The 16,201-nt window shown below is 45.2% G+C and overlaps 1 protein-coding gene across 1 annotated transcript in view; it reads right to left on the bottom strand.

The window, feature by feature from the left end:
• The window catches only part of cdhr2 (cadherin related family member 2), a 39,450-nt gene extending 31,371 nt beyond the window's left edge, over positions 1-8,079 (bottom strand). The window contains exons 1-8 of the mRNA XM_060902709.1: positions 8,014-8,079; positions 7,855-7,971; positions 5,289-5,346; positions 3,656-3,721; positions 3,388-3,527; positions 3,223-3,285; positions 3,050-3,139; positions 2,787-2,879 (exon numbers count right to left, since the gene is read on the bottom strand). Coding sequence (XP_060758692.1) covers positions 2,787-2,879; positions 3,050-3,139; positions 3,223-3,285; positions 3,388-3,527; positions 3,656-3,721; positions 5,289-5,346; positions 7,855-7,971; positions 8,014-8,079 — 693 coding nt within the window. The remainder of the gene's footprint in view (positions 1-2,786; positions 2,880-3,049; positions 3,140-3,222; positions 3,286-3,387; positions 3,528-3,655; positions 3,722-5,288; positions 5,347-7,854; positions 7,972-8,013) is intronic.
• Positions 8,080-16,201: the final 8,122 nt, after the last annotated feature.

Below are 16,201 nucleotides of genomic sequence, written 5' to 3'. Positions count from 1 at the left end.
GCTTATCCTGTCCTACAGGGTCGCAGGCAAGCTGGAGCCTATCCCAGCTGACTATGGGCGAGAGGCAGGGTACACCCTGGACAAGTCACCAGAGCATCGCAGGACTAACACAGACAACCATTCATGCTCACATTCACACCTACAGTCAATTTCGAGCCACCAATGAGCCTAACCTGCATGCCTTTGGACTGTGGGGGAAACCGGAGCACCCGGAGGAAACCCACACGGACAGCATGCAAACTCCACACAGAAAGGCCCTCGCCGGCCGCTGGGCTCAAACCCAGGACCTTCTTGCTGTGAGGCGACAGTACTAACCACTACACCGCCGTGCCGCCTCTTGATCTGAGTCATAATGTTGAAATATTGCTTCAAACTGTTGGTTACTTGGAGGAACCCTAAAAGCTTCGATGTAGACCTCTACACCAGCGTGTTTTCTATCAGAGAAGGTTCCAAGTAGGTTCCTCAGTTTGTTCATTTCTGGAGGAACCCTGATAGCTTGTATGTGATTCCAAGTATGATCTTTGGGTAGTTACTTTCTTGAGGAACTCTTTAAACTTTGATGTTGATTCTAAGGTTTCCTTTCAGAGAGTGTTCCAAATACTGGAGTTTCTTTGATTTATTTTCTGAGGAACTCCTAAAGCTTCGATGTAGACTCAGACAGCAGAGTATTTCTGAGCCAGAGAAGGTTCCGTGTAGGTTCTTTAGTTTGTTAATTTCTGGAGGAACCCTGAAAACTTGGAGGTAGAATCCATGTAAGTTGTTCGTTTTTGTTACTTTCTGAATGAACTCTGAAAACAGCTACAGTGGTGCTTGAAAGTTTGTGAACCCTTTAGAATTTTCTATATTTCTGCATAAATATGACCCAAAACATCATCAGGTTTTCACACAAGTCCTAAAAGTAGATAAAGAGAACCCAGTTAAACAAATGAGATAAAAATATTATACATGGTCATTTATTTATCCAGGAAAATGATCCAATATTACATACTTGTGAGTGGCAAAAGTATGTGAACCTTTGCTTTCAGTATCTGGTGTGACCCCCTTGTGCAGCAATAACTGCAACTAAACGTTTCCGGTAACTGTTGATCAGTCCTGCACACCGGCTTGGAGGAATTTTAGCCCATTCCTCCGTACAGAACAGCTTCAACTCTGGGATGTTGGTGGGTTTCCTCACATTAACTGTTCGCTTCAGGTCCTTCCACAACATTTCCATTGGATTAAGGTCAGGACTTTAACTTGGTCATTCCAAAACATGAACTTTATTCTTCTTTAACCATTCTTTGGTAGAACGACTTGTGTGCTTAGGGTCGTTGTCTTGCTGCATGACCCACCTTCTCTTGAAATTCAGTTCATGGACAGATATCCTGACATTTTCCTTTAGAATTTGCTGGTAAAATTCAGAATTCATTGTTCCATCAATGATGGCAAACCATCCTGGCCCAGATGCAGCAAAACAGGCCCAAACCATGATACTACCACCACCATGTTTCACAGATGAGATAAGGTTCTTATGCTGGAATGCAGTGTTTTCCTTTCTCCAAACATAGCGCGTCTCATTTAAACCAAAAACTTCTATTTTGGTCTCGTCCGTCCACAAAACATTTTTCCAATAGTCTTTCTGGCTTGTTGTGATCTTTAGCAAACTGCAGACGAGCAGCAATGTTCTTTTTGGAGAGCAGTGGCTTTCTCCTTGCAACCCTGCCATGCACACCATTGTTGTTCAGTGTTCTCCTGATGGTGGAGTCATGAACATTAGCCAATGTGAGAGAGGTCTTCAGTTACTTAGAAGTTACCCTGGGGTCCTTTGTGACCTCGCTGACTATTACACGCCTTGCTCTTGGAGTGATCTTTGTTGGTCGACCACTCCTGGGGAGGGTAACAATGGTCTTGAATTTCCTCCATTTGTACACAATCTGTCTGACTGTGGATTGGTGGAGTCCAAACTCTTTAGAGATGGTTTTGTAACTTTATCCAGCCTGATGAGCATCAACAATGCTTTTTCTGAGGTCCTCAGAAATCTCCTTTGTTCGTGCCATGATACACTTCCACAAACATGTGTTGTGAAGATCAGACTTTGATAGATCCCTGTTCTTTAAATAAAACAGGGTGCCCACTCACACCTGATTGTCATCCCACTGATTGAAAACACCTGACTCTAATTTCACCTTCAAATTAACTGCTAATCCTAGGGGTTCACATACTTTTGCCACTCACAGATATGTAATATTGGATCATTTTCCTCAATAAATAAATGACCAAGTATAATATTTTTGTCTCATTTGTTTAACTGGGTTCTCTTTATCTACTTTTAGGACTTGTGTGAAAATCTGATGATGTTTTGGGTCATATTTATGCAGAAATATAGAAAATTCTAAAGGGTTCACAAACTTTCAAGCACCACTGTATGTAGACTGATGCACCAGAGTATTTCCCCATCAGAGAAGGTTTCAAGTCGGTTCTTTGGTTTGTTAATTTCTGAAGGAACCTTTAAAGCTTTGATGTAAATTACAAGTATATTCTTTGGGCTGTTACTTTCTGGGGGAACTCTTTTAAACCTCGATGTTGACCTGAATGTTGACTTCTCAGAAGGTTCCCGATAAGTTCTTTGGTTTGTTATTTTCCGAGGAGCCTTTCAAGCTTCTATGTAGACCCATACAAGAGAGTATTTCCTGATTTAGAGAAGGTTCCAAGGAAGTTATTTTGGATTGTTACCTTCTGGATGAAGCCTGAACACTTCTAGGCAGACCTTTACACTGACTGATAGAGCCACATAAAGCAGAACATACCTGATCAAGTTTGTAGGAGATCTTCGTGGTTCCTCCTTCTTCATCCTTATCCGTCGCCGTCACTGTTAATACTGTGGTGCCCACAGGGGTGTCCTGTGAGTTGACACATCCGGAAGAAAAGCTCAGATGTGTGTATTCGTTCAATATATTTTGCTGATATGCAGAGTGTTATGTTCGTAAACTAATTGCACTGCTTCCATTTGGTCTCCTGAAACTTCCAGTCAACTTCAGACTTCTTTGTGTGTGCTCATTTTTTCACTCACCTCTGACACTTTTTTGTTGTATGGTGCATGTTGGAAGACTGGGTCATTGTCATTTGCGTTTTCCACCACAATCGTAATAGTTTTTTTTACCTGAAAATAAAAGCTTGTATGTTAGAGAATCATGTTTCAAGAACAACCTGAGCAGTCTGCATGATTGCATGAACCAAACCTACTGTAAATGTCCCATCACTGACAGAAATCTCGACTGAAAACATGTGATTCGGCTGATCCTGATGCTGAGGGAAGCAAAAATATCAAACTGCTGGTGAACTGTTGCCCTTTAACTGTTCAAAAGATGACTGAATTTTTTAAAGAAAAAGTTCTTTTATTTAAATCACCTCATAATCGAGTGGAGTCTTGATGTAGACATCACCAGTGTTCGCAGACACATCGAAGTTATTGTACTTGTCGTTGGTGATTGCATAGGTCAGAGGGTCACCGTCTGGATCAGAGGCCTTGATTTTAAATGCAAACTGGCCTGTGGAGAAAATTCAGTTTTTAGTTCTTAATAGTGGGTGCGGGTGGGAGTTAATGTGACCTTTCTTAACACTCTTGCACCTGACATGTCTATTCAGACTGTAGACATGCTGTTTGTTCACACTGTACCTGGGAGTAGATCTTCCCTCAATGTCACGAAACTCATATCAATGGTCGGAACACTCTGACTGTAGCCTGGGGAAAACACAAAACATGAATTATTACAATTTGAGTTTCAGATAAACATCACATTCCAATTTCACACAGTATATTAGAGGTGACATGATTTGACTAGAAAATTACAAATCCCAGGGTACCCCCCCCCCCCCCCCCCCAAAAAAAAAAATTTCTTCAATATTTTCAAATAATTTCGAACACAGTCTTCGGCTGTCCATCATTAAGATGTGCAGAAATGCAGATGGGCCACGAGGCCTGCACCAGAGTAACAGAGCCATCCGCAGCGGTGGCATGAATGGCCCTAACGAGCCGCCACGGAATGCCTGGCCTCGTGAGCTCTCGTATTCTATTCTCTTCTCCTAATGAAGTGCCTTATACGGTAAGGTAAGACAAACAATGTCATGCCCCTTTTCTGTTGTCTCTCTGGACTTCCAGACCTGATGCCAAGTGGTACACAAACGTGCCACAGGCCTGACGGGTATGGAAGTTGCCCCGCAGTGACAGCTGACTTGCCGAGTGATGCTATCCGTTGGGCGTTTAATTGGCTCTTCCGCATGCCATCTGGTAGTGTGCCATTGACCCTGTTGGGTTCATTTGCCACATTGCACTGACCAGCGTCCTGCTGCCAGCATCTTATTGGTGATGTACTATTGAACCCAGGCAGGTGCTACCACTTCGGGTCAGAGCAGACCTGGGAGCAATGGTGATTAAAGAGTAACTCCACATCCCCCAACACTCAAGTCCTCCCAGACCTGAGACTCACCATCGGTTGCAGCTTAAAGTCATACCCAGGACTATTCGAACACAGTAGTGTTAAATTCTTGAATCTGGTTGGCTAGAAGGTGTTGATTAACTTTCTATAACTCTCATGCACAGGGAATTGCGTACCAGACTCTCTATATACTTGTATTTATTTTTATGGAAGTAATTGTTGATATGATGACGTTTGCTGTGAGAAGACATTTTGTTTCTCATTTTTGGAAGGAGTCTCCAGTGTCAAAGGTAAAGCTGTAGCGTTAAGTCTTCAGGACAGCAGAGTTTGTGCGTTGCAGTTTCTTGGTAACATGACAAGCTGCATTCCCCCCGTCTTATGAACTTTAAGAAAGAGAAACAAAGAGCCTGGTGATCCGATGGCTGTTTTTGCTGCCATATCACTTGCTTTTATTGGCATTTCACAACATGAAATGGAACTATAAATGGATAAAAAGTATGAAGCATCATTCTTGAATGCCATCGGAAAGTTTGCTATGCTAGTAGAAGAATAAAACACTTCAGGATGTGCTGTTATTGGAAAATAATCCTTTTTTTGTTACCTCTTGAACGATACCATTATCTATCCCAGTATAGCATAACGTTCCCATCATATCTACAGATATGTCCTGTATCAGGTACCGTAACTGCGAGCACTCGGTAATAAACAAGATTTTTCCGCATACTCCTTGAACGCTTGTTCATCATAATGAATTATACTGGCTTTCGCATCACAAAGTTGCTCAGATAACAGTCTGGACATTGAACCCTTGCAGAGTAGCAACCATGAACAGTATATCAGTGTATCTAATTTACCTGTCAGGTAGATACTTACAGGTGGCAATGAGGGTTAAGAGCAGAAGTAATGAACACCCCACTCCCCTGTCGTCCAACTGTCAATGAAAAAAAACATATAGATACATAAAATAGGTTTGTGATTATTTGTCACAATAAATGGTCTGCAACTTTTCCACCATTGTGCTGGTCTCAGAACAGTGATCTCTACGTCCTGTATCTTCTACAATGAAAATTCAGACCCATTATTTCCTGGAAGTTTTCTACTGTTTCTTAATATATCTATATCTTTGACTACATGTGTGGTGTCCTCGGGAAACCCCTCACATGGTGAACTTTGGACATCTTCTGGACGAAATGCACCATTTTTCCAAGATAATTTCCATTTCATTCAGCAGCTTTTCTCGCACTGAACAAGTGTCTGGATTCCTCAAGGGATTTTTTTTTTATTTAGCTCACGAATCATGTTTCATTTGACCGCAAACAAATATATTAAAATCTTGTTACACCCGAAAAGTAAAAAGAGAGAGAATCCCATTCCGACTGTTGTGGAGGAACATTATGGACATTTTGTCAGCTGGGTATAGGCTATGTATTACTTCTGTTTTTCGACAGCACGTAGCTATTCAACAACTCGAACAAATCATGACAATCGCTTTGTGAGGAAATAAGACGTAACTAGTGAACTTTTTGACCTCTTGACTTACAAGGACTGAAGGTTTTTGTTAAAAATGATTCCTTTAGGTACGTCCATGATCTCTGCAGGAAGAAAGCCAAGGCAAGATTAAAAAGGAAATTAAAACAGTTCCGTGACGTTTTGGTGACCATATATCAAAAGTTCGAGCTGTCAAAATAAGCTACCTGCAACCAAAACTCAATTTTTGTTTGCCAGAATTCAACAACAGCGATATCCAGAGGGTTTCCCCAGATCGCCACAGATTGTATCGACCTATAATCTGCTGGATCACCTTTGGACTATGAACACAACAAAAGGCAATGAGGAAGTAAAATTTTATCTCCATTTTTTCCTTCCAAAAGGTGTAAATTGTTAGGTTTAATATTTGCTGAGTGCAAAAGTTAGCGTCCCTCGTACGTCCCACTATTGAACAGCTCCCCCACAAATCAAAATTCGACATTTCGGTGAAAGATGGTTTCCGCCTTTTTAGAAACCTCCAACGTTATGGTCTGGAAAGACCAGACAAGTGGAATATAAGTGCACATTGGCATCGCATCACTGAAAGTGGTTCACGGATAATTTTCGAACGTTCAGTTTGGACGAGTTCAGATATACCCTCGCTAAATATCGCAATGTTGAATATATGACCGATACGTAACATCCATGAGGTTACAAGTCAGCCTCAGCATTCAAGATCCAGTATCAGCTTCCAAAAACAGGACATTCGATGACATCTTTGAGCTTTTTCTGTTTCTTTCAACGATTTGAATTAAATGGTGAATTGACTTCGTATTAAAACTTTTTGAGGTCATTTGTAAGAATATTTTGTTTATTTTCCCTATTTGTTGAACCTTGAACTTTTTTCTTTCATCCTCATCAAAATTGTCACTCGATCTTTGAGAGGTTACTTTACGTTAGATTGTTCTGATTTCATATTTGAGAACGATAGAGGAAAGACCTTGCTATTTAAGAAATTGTCGATTTTGTATATTATAACCTAATTACATAAACGTTTTCATCGACCAAATGGATGTCATGTACAGTCATTAAGAAGTGTGTGCGTGTAAACATTTGACCTAAAACAGAAGATAAGCATTTTTTCCCCAATTACCATGAAAATTCAGATAAATTTGAAGTCTTAAACTGAAACGACTAGCTCATTTCCTTATAGATAGTGAAAGCCGTGGCTCGGCCATGGACGTTCCAATCAGCAAATTAAGTATTAATTCTCAACATAATGAATTTGAAATTAAATATAAACTTTCCATGGTCATATAATATATGGGAAAGAGTACTGTTGTTTCAAATAAAATATCTGAAATGAGGTTCAGATTGATTTTATGTCATTACAATTGGAAATATTAATTGAAACGTAGACCGTGTGTATAAATATAAAATACATGAAGGAAATAAATGAACAGAAAAATTAAATTGGCTATTTTAGCGTGTATGTCTCTATATGTCACACGTCTCATTATGCCTGACCTTTGCCCTTTTGGGAAAACTGGTCTCTCAAGTGTTTATGAAAAGGAAGACGATTTCGAGAAGAAAAAAAGATCAAATCAGGAGGTTAACCTTTTGGGGAACTGTTTGAGAACACGTCCAATATGTACAATATTTTCTCAGCGTATGTGCTTCTTGTTTCTTAGATTAAAGCAAACAAGAAGCAGGTCGATTTAAAATGGTCAAAACAAGTGATCTCGTATCAAATAAATATCCCGCAGAGATTGATTTCCTCTTATTGCAGATGTTTTTTTAAACATTTGATGTGAGAATTAGAACACAGGGAGTTATTTTACATTTGTTTTCTCTTCATAATACTTTTTTTCATGCACACAGATTTCTGAACCAACAAAAAAAGTGAGTGAGATGATGTCTGATTTCCTATTTGTTCATATGATGAATGTATCTTTGAGAACAGAAGTCTCACCTTCCCCATTCTTGTCGTCGATGCTGTTCTGATGGACGTCGTCTCCTGAGTGATGTCAAACTGTGGCTTCGGTGAGACCTTTGCCTGGTACCAGCCTCGTTGATTACCGTCTTGCTGCTATAAACGTGAATCATTAACAAAGTGGAGGGAAATAAGTACCATTACTGAGCTCTGTGGTCTGAGGATCTGAATGAATGTTATATCAAAGTTCTCCAAGTTGGACATGATGCCTCAGCTTATGTTTGTTTTGGTTGGAAAAAAAAACCCTGAGAAATTCTTGCCATCCAAATTGTCTTATTTGGATGGCATGGCAGCACGGTGGTGTAGTGGTTAGTGCTGTCGCCTCACAGCAAGAAGGTTCTGGGTTCGCGGCCGGTGGGGGTCTTTCTGTGTGGAATTTGTATGTTCTCCCTGTGTCTGCGTGGGTTTCCTCTAGGTGCTCCGGTTTCCCCCACAGTCCAAAGACATGCAGTTAGGTTAATATGGGACGGCCTTGGGCTGAGGTGCCCTTGAGTAAGGTACCTAACTGTTCCCCGGGTGCTGTTAGCATGACTGTCCACTCCTCTGGGTATGCGTGTGTGCTCGTTGCTCGTGTGTGTTCACTGCTTGAGATGGGTTAAATGCAGTGAGGAATTTCACAAGTGTGTGATGAATAAAGTTCTTCTTTACTGTTCCCAAATGTCTTGACGTGGATCCAAGCACAAGAGCACCACCAGTGGTCGTGAGAAAAAAAGGCTGGGGCTGATTTCTTTCTACCTTAGAGTATCAGATCATTGATTTGATTGGCGTGTCAAATGAAGACACTTGGTGAAACCTCCATTGGGCATGCACTGGGGCTCGTTCATTGAAACCACGTCTTCAGCAACGATTCAGAAAATGCACCGTGGGGGGGGGGTAACAATTGCGTCCACCTAATATGGTGGACGTAACACAGAGTGAGGAATCAAGCTTTCCCCTTTGGTGAACACGAATGAGCTCTTTCACATTAAACCCACCCCACCAAAAAAAATCTCCTGTCTGTTCAATAAGGATCTGAGACAAATGGCCAGCAGAAATTCCACTCATGATCTCAAGCAGACGAGAACCCGGTCTGGTCTGTTTGCATGGCCAAATGGTTAGACAAGCAGCTTTGAGACCAAAAGGTTGCCAGTTCAATTCTCTGGACCTACAGGAATGGCTGAAGTGCCCTTGAGGCTGCTCTGGGTTTGTTGTATGTCGCTCTAGATAAGAGCATCTGCTAAATGCCCAGAATGTAATGTAAAAGACATGAGAAAGAAATTTCTTTTTGAAAAACAATTGACTTTTTAACATGTCTGCAACTGACACAACTCAATGTTCAATTTTTTATTCTAAGTGAGTGATGCCAACATGAACACCACTTCCATTATTAACAGTATGCCAAGAAAACAAATGTCAGCGATATAAGCCAAACCCTGTTTGCTTCAGTAGCTTGCTAGGTTCATTAGCCAGCTACCTAGCAAGCGAGCATGTGTTAATTCATACATGTTTCTTACAACGTAGATAGCGACACTGCCAGTCAAAGTTTGGACACACTTCCTTATTCATTGCTCTTGACACATTAACATGAGCATGACCTGTCACAGTACTTGAATGTATTTAATGCAACAGGAACTCATAACGGGCGGCACGGTGGTGTAGTGGTTAGCGCTGTCGCCTCACAGCAAGAAGGTCCAGGTTCGAGCCCCGTGGCCGGCGAGGGCCTTTCTGTGCAGAGTTTGCATGTTTTCCCCGTGTCCGCGTGGGTTTCCTCCGGGTGCTCCGGTTTCCCCCACAGTCCAAAGACATGCAGGTTAGGTTAACTGGTGACTCTAAATTGACCGTAGGTGTGAATGTGAGTGTGAATGGTTGTCTGTGTCTATGTGTCAGCCCTGTGATGACCTGGCGACTTGTCCAGGGTGTACCCCGCCTTTCGCCCGTAGTCAGCTGGGATAGGCTCCAGCTTGCCTGCGACCCTGTAGAAGGATAAAGCGGCTAGAGATAATGAGATGAGATGAGATGAGGAACTCATAACTGAAACATCAGAATGACAGCTGAATACAGTTGAAATACAGAGCTCAGATTGTAAAACATCAAAACAAATCTGATGAGCTAGTCTTGCTCACACAGCTAACTAATAATTTACCAGGACATGTTTCCGTAAGATAGATGTTGAAATGCCGATATTTGCATGGGTTTTGAAGTATCCAATCAAAAAAAATTGTAAATAAAATGCACTGGAGCCCACTTTATTCATATTTTGCCTCCAGAGTCGTGATGGTCGTGTTTAAATTTGAAGGTCTGGGACAGAAATGCAACAGGTAGAAAATATTATTGATTGGAAATGGACTCGGAGACAAGTATTTCATTTCAATAACAGTCAAGTACCCCTCCTAGAACTGCCACCTTATTGTGGTGGAGGGGTTTGTGTGCTTGAATGATCCTAGGAGCTATGTTGTCGGGGGCATTATGCCCCTGTCAGGGTTTCCCAAGGCAGACAGGTCCTAGGTGACAGGCCAGACCAAGAGCAGTTCACCAAAAACCCCTATGGAGAAAAAAGCAAGGACCGTGACGTCGCCCGGTATGACGCAGCCGGGGCCCCACCCTGGAGCCAGGCCCAGGGTTGGGGCTCGTATGCGAGCGCTTGGTGGCCGGGCCTTTGCCCATGGGGCCCGGCCGGGCTCAGCCCGAAGAGGTGACGTGGGCCCAACCTCCTGTGGGTTCACCACCCACAGAGGTAGCAGTAGGGGTTTGGTGCAGTGTGGATTGGGTGGCAGTTGAAGGCAGGGGCCTCGACGACCTGATCCCTGGACACAGCGGCTGGCTGTTGGGACATGGAATGTCACTTCGCTGGGGGGGAAGAGCCTGAGCTTGTGCGGGAGGTTGAGAGGTACCGGCTAGAGATAGTCGGGCTCACCTCCACGCACAGCTTGGGCTCTGGAACCCAGCTCCTCGAGAGGGGCTGGACTTTCCACTTCTCTGGAGTCGCCCGTGGTGAGCGGCGGCAGGCTGGTGTGGGCTTGCTTATAGCTCCCCAGCTCAGCCGCCATGTGTTGGAGTTTACCCCAGTGAACGAGAGGGTCGCTTCTCTGCGCCTTCAGATTGGGGAGAGGGCTCTTGCTGTTGTTTGTGCCAACGGGCCAAATAGCAGTATAGAGTATCCGGCCTTCTTGGAGTCCCTGGGAGAGGTACTGAGGGGTGCTCAGACTGGGGACTCCATTGTGCTACTGGGGGACTTCAATGCTCACGTGGGTGACGACAATGACACCTGGAGGGGTGTGGTTGGGAGGAACGGCCTCCCCGATCTGAACCCGAGTGGTGTTTTGTTATTGGACTTCTGTGCTAGTCATGGTTTGTCCATAATGAACACCATGTTCGAGCATAGGGGTGTCCATAAGTGCACGTGGCACCAGGACACCTTAGGTAGGAGGTCGATGATCGACTTTGTAGTCGTTTCATCTGATCTCCGGCCCTATGTCTTGGACACTCGGGTGAAGAGAGGGGCTGAGCTGTCAACTGATCACCATCTGGTGGTGAGTTGGATCCACTGGCGGAGGAGGAAGCTGGACAGACCTGGCAGGCCCAAACGTATGGTGAGGGTCTGCTGGGAACGTCTGGCTGAGCACTCTGTTGGGGAGGTCTTTAACTCCCACCTCCGGGAGAGCTTTTCCCAGCTTCCGAGGGAGGCGGGGGACATTGAGTCTGAGTGGACCATGTTCTCTACCTCCATTGTGGACGCAGCTGTTCGGAGCTGTGGCCGCAAGGTCTCCGGTGCCTGTCGTGGCGGCAATCCCCGAACCCGGTGGTGGACACCGGAAGTAAGGGATGCCGTCAAGCTGAAGAAGGAGTCCTATCGGGCCATGTTAACCTCCGGGACTCCTGAGGCAGCTGACGGGTATCGGCAGGCCAGGCGTGCTGCAGCTCGGGCAGTTGCGGAGGCAAAAACTCGGAACTGGGAGGAGTTCGGGGAGGCCATGGAGAAGGACTATCGGTCGGCCTCGAAGAAATTCTGGCAAACTGTCTGGTGCCTCAGGAGGGGGAAGCAGTACTCTGCCAACACTGTTTACAGTGCAGGTGGGGAGCTGTTGACCTCGACTGGGGACATTGTCGGGCGGTGGAAGGAATACTTTGAGGATCTCCTCAATCCCACCATCATGTCTTCCACTGAGGAGACTGAGGCTGATGACTCAGAGGTGGACTCGTCCATTACCCAAGCCGAAGTCACTGAGGTGGTTTGCAAGCTCCTCGGTGGCAAGGCACCGGGGGTGGATGAGATCCGCCCTGAGTATCTCAAGTCTCTGGATGTTGTGGGGCTGTCTTGGTTGACACGCCTCTGCAACATCGCGTGGCGGTCGGGGACAGTGCCTCTGGAGTGGCAGACTGGGGTGGTGGTCCCTCTTTTTAAGAAAGGGGACCGGAGAGTGTGCTCCAATTATAGGGGAATCACACTTCTCAGCCTCGCAGGGAAAGTTTACTCCAGGGTACTGGAGAGGAGAATTCGACCAACAGTTGAACCTCGGATCCAGGAGGAACAATGCGGTTTTCGTCCTGGTTGCGGAACACTGGACCAGCTCTATACCCTTCATAGGGTGCTCAAGGGTTCATGGGAGTTTGCCCAACCAGTCCACATGTGCTTTGTGGATCTGGAGAAGGCATTCGACCATGTCCCCCATGGTATTCTGTGGGAGGTGCTTCGGGAGTATGGGGCTCGGGGCTCTTTGCTAAGGGCTGTCCGGTCCCTGTACGAACGGAGCAGGAGTCTGGTTCGCATTGCCGGCAGTAAGTCAGACCTGTTCCCAGTGCATGTTGGACTCCGGCAGGGCTGCCCTTTGTCACCGGTTCTGTTCATAATTTTTATGGACAGAATTTCTAGGCGCAGCCACAGGCCGGAAGGAATCCTGTTTGGGAACCACAGGATTTCATCTCTGCTTTTTGCGGATGATGTTGTCCTGTTGGCTTCTTCAAACCAGGACCTTCAGCATGCACTGGGGCGGTTTGCAGTCGAGTGTGAAGCGGCTGGGATGAGAATCAGCACCTCCAAGTCCGAGGCCATGGTTCTCGACCGGAAAAGGGTGGCTTGCCCTCTCCAGGTTGGTGGAGAAGTCCTGCCTCAAGTGGAGGAGTTTAAGTATCTCGGGATCTTGTTCACGAGTGAGGGAAGGATGGAGCGTGAGATCGACAGGCGGGTCGGTGCAGCCTCCGCAGTGATGCGGTCGCTTTACCAGTCCGTCGTGGTGAAGAAGGAGCTGAGCCAAAAGGCGAAGCTCTCAATTTACCAGTCGATCTACGTTCCGACTCTCACCTATGGTCATGAGCTTTGGGTAATGACAGAAAGAACAAGATCGCGGATACAAGCGGCCGAAATTAGTTTCCTTCGCAGGGTGGCTGGGCGCTCCCTTAGAGATAGGGTGAGAAGCACAGTCACTCGGGAGGAGCTCGGAGTAGAGCCGCTGCTCCTCCACATCGAGAGGAATCAGCTGAGGTGGCTTGGGCATCTTTTTCGGATGCCTCCTGGACGCCTCCCTGGGGAGGTGTTCCAGGCATGTCCCCCCGGGAGGAGGCCCCGGGGAAGACCCAGGACACGCTGGAGGGACTATGTCTCTCGGCTGGCCTGGGAACGCCTCGGTGTTCTTCCCGAGGAGCTGGCTGAGGTGTCTGGGGAAAGGGAAGTTTGGGCTTCCATGCTTAGACTGCTGCCTCCGCGACCCGGTCCCGGATAAGCAGAAGAAGACGAGACGAGGCGAGAAACAGTCAAGTAAAATATTAATTCCACAAAATCATACTTGGGTCGAGTAACAAAGTACAATTACTCAGAAAGTGTTAAAGTGTGAAAGATGGAGGCAATTTAAATTGAAAAAAAAAATTTAATAACATAGTTAAGGGCAGCACGGTGGTGTAGTGGTTAGCGCTGTCGCCTCATAGCAAGAAGGTCCGGGTTCGAGCCCCGTGGCCGGCGAGGGCCTTTCTGTGCGGAGTTTGCATGTTCTCCCCGTGTCCGCGTGGGTTTCCTCCGGGTGCTCCGGTTTCCCCCACAGTCCAAAGACATGCAGGTTAGGTTAACTGGTGACTCTAAATTGACCGTAGGTGTGAATGTGAGTGTGAATGGTTGTCTGTGTCTGTATCAGCCCTGTGATGACCTGGCGACTTGTCCAGGGTGTACCCCACCTTTCGCCCGTAGTCAGCTGGGATAGGCTCCAGCTTGCCTGCGACCCTGTAGAACAGGATAAAGCGGCTAGAGATAATGAGATGAGATGAGATTATTGTAGGGTGGCACGATGGTGTAGATGGTGTAGTGCACTGTTGCCTCAGAGCAAGAAGGTCTTGGGTTTGCGGCCAGCAAGGGCCTTTCTGTGCGGAGTTTGCATGTTCTCCCCGTGTCCGCGTGGGTTTCCTCCGGGTGCTCCGGTTTCCCCCACAGTCCAAAGACATGCAGGTTAGGTTAACTGGTGGCTCTAAATTGACCGTAGGTGTGAATGTGAGTGTGAATGGTTGTTTGTCTTTGTGTGGCGACTTGTCCAGGGTGTACCCCGCCTTTCGCCCATAATCAGCTGGGATAGGCTCCAGCTTGCCTGCGACCCTGTAGAACAGGATAAGCGGCTACAGATAATGGATGGATGGATAATTATAATAATTATTATTATGACAGTACGTGGACCACTTGTACTGTATATAACTAACTCCAGAATGATTTGAAAGAAGCCAGGTCACTTTCAAGTTCAAGGAACTTTGACAAACTGCTCCTCTTCTTATCTTTTCAGGAAATAGGCTAAAAATAAGTCTGAAGGGGCCAATAATTTTGAAATTATTTTACAGAAAAATACACCCTACTGAGGAAGTTTTTTTCTTTAAATTGGGGGGTATTCAAATAAAAAAAAATCTCTATATATTTTCATATGGTGTTTTTGCTGATCTTCATGAGGGGGTGCCAGTATTTTTTTGGGAGTACCCTGTGGGATTATACTGACTTCAGATTTACTTCATATACCATTGTCCCAGATATCATCACATCCGTTCTGTGACTAATAGAGTTAGTTTCAGCGATTAGTCCAATGTATAATAAAGCCATTCAGGGTGTGGCCTCAATGTGAAGATGGGTCAGGGATCAGATTTTAAATGTGGCTTGCTGTAAATAGCTCTGATGGGAAAGCGGTTCTGATCTTATCCTCTTAGACTTTGGTTTATTACGTAACGAGGTCTTGGGACGGGGGAGAGGCAGGGGTTGGGGGGGGCGGGTAACGGGTTTTTTGCAATAAGACTGAAGTCCAGGATGCGTTCCCAGATCCAAACCTTTTGAATAACAAAAGCTGTTTTCAAAATCTGCCTAATCACATCACATTTTGTGTCTGTGATCACTCAGAACATACTTCCTCTTTAAATATCTCGTGATAAGAAAAGTCGCCAGTCAGATAAGCAAAGCTGTGTGTCCTTTCTGGCCGTGTTGATTTTTTTTTATGGTTGATAACAGAATACACACTTCAGAGGGGAAAGGTTACTCACACGCTGTTCTTGGTTGTATTCTTTTATATGGTAAGCGGCAAAGTTTGTTTGTTTGTCTTGAGCTAACGTCGCCGTTTTTCGACGGATTTTCACCAAATTTGGCAAGTAGGTCCGGGGATGACCCAGAATTTTTTCAGATCTAAACAAAATTCATGTACGGGCCCCAGAGAGGGCCTTTCACGTTGCATTTATCAACACAAACTCTCGACAGATCTTCACTGCACTTGGCATGGAGGTACAGGAGATAGCCACAATTTGGCAGAACTCAGAACTTCCATACAGTATCTGGGCCCCAGGGGGTCCCCGGTGGGCCCCTGGGTGGTGGATGTTTGGATTTTTGTTTGTCTTGGGTAAACGTCACCATTTCTTGACAAATCTTCACCAAATTTGGCACGGAAGTCTGGGGGCAAGCCAGAATTTTGCAAAACCCAGGCAACGCCCGGGTAACCTGCTAGTTTATAATAATCCAGAAATAAATCACAGGATGGATTCGTGTGTAAATCACAGACTTGCAGAGCCCTGTTCAAGACATCTCTGCTTCAGAAAAATAATCCACGACTTAAGGTGTGGGAATAAGATCATGAGGTTCTGTGGGTGAGAGAAGAAAGCCAACTTGGTAACATGAGATGATGAAGTTGTGTCACAACTTTAGTAGAGTGAGAGAATTAGGTTGTGGCCACAAATTAGTAACACGAAAGAATGAGATGGTCAATTAATTTGTGATCACAATTGACTCTTGAGAAAGAATGAGATAATTTGTGTGAACGACTGTTTGTATCTGCGAAAGCGTAAGTAATAACATGAACCAACTTCTTTCATGAGCATTCCAGAGCAGTAAATCTCACAATAAATG

Source organism: Neoarius graeffei, chromosome 20, assembly GCF_027579695.1.
Source record: "Neoarius graeffei isolate fNeoGra1 chromosome 20, fNeoGra1.pri, whole genome shotgun sequence".
Lineage (NCBI taxonomy): Eukaryota > Metazoa > Chordata > Actinopteri > Siluriformes > Ariidae > Neoarius > Neoarius graeffei.
This window is presented reverse-complemented; position numbering and strand designations above follow the sequence as displayed.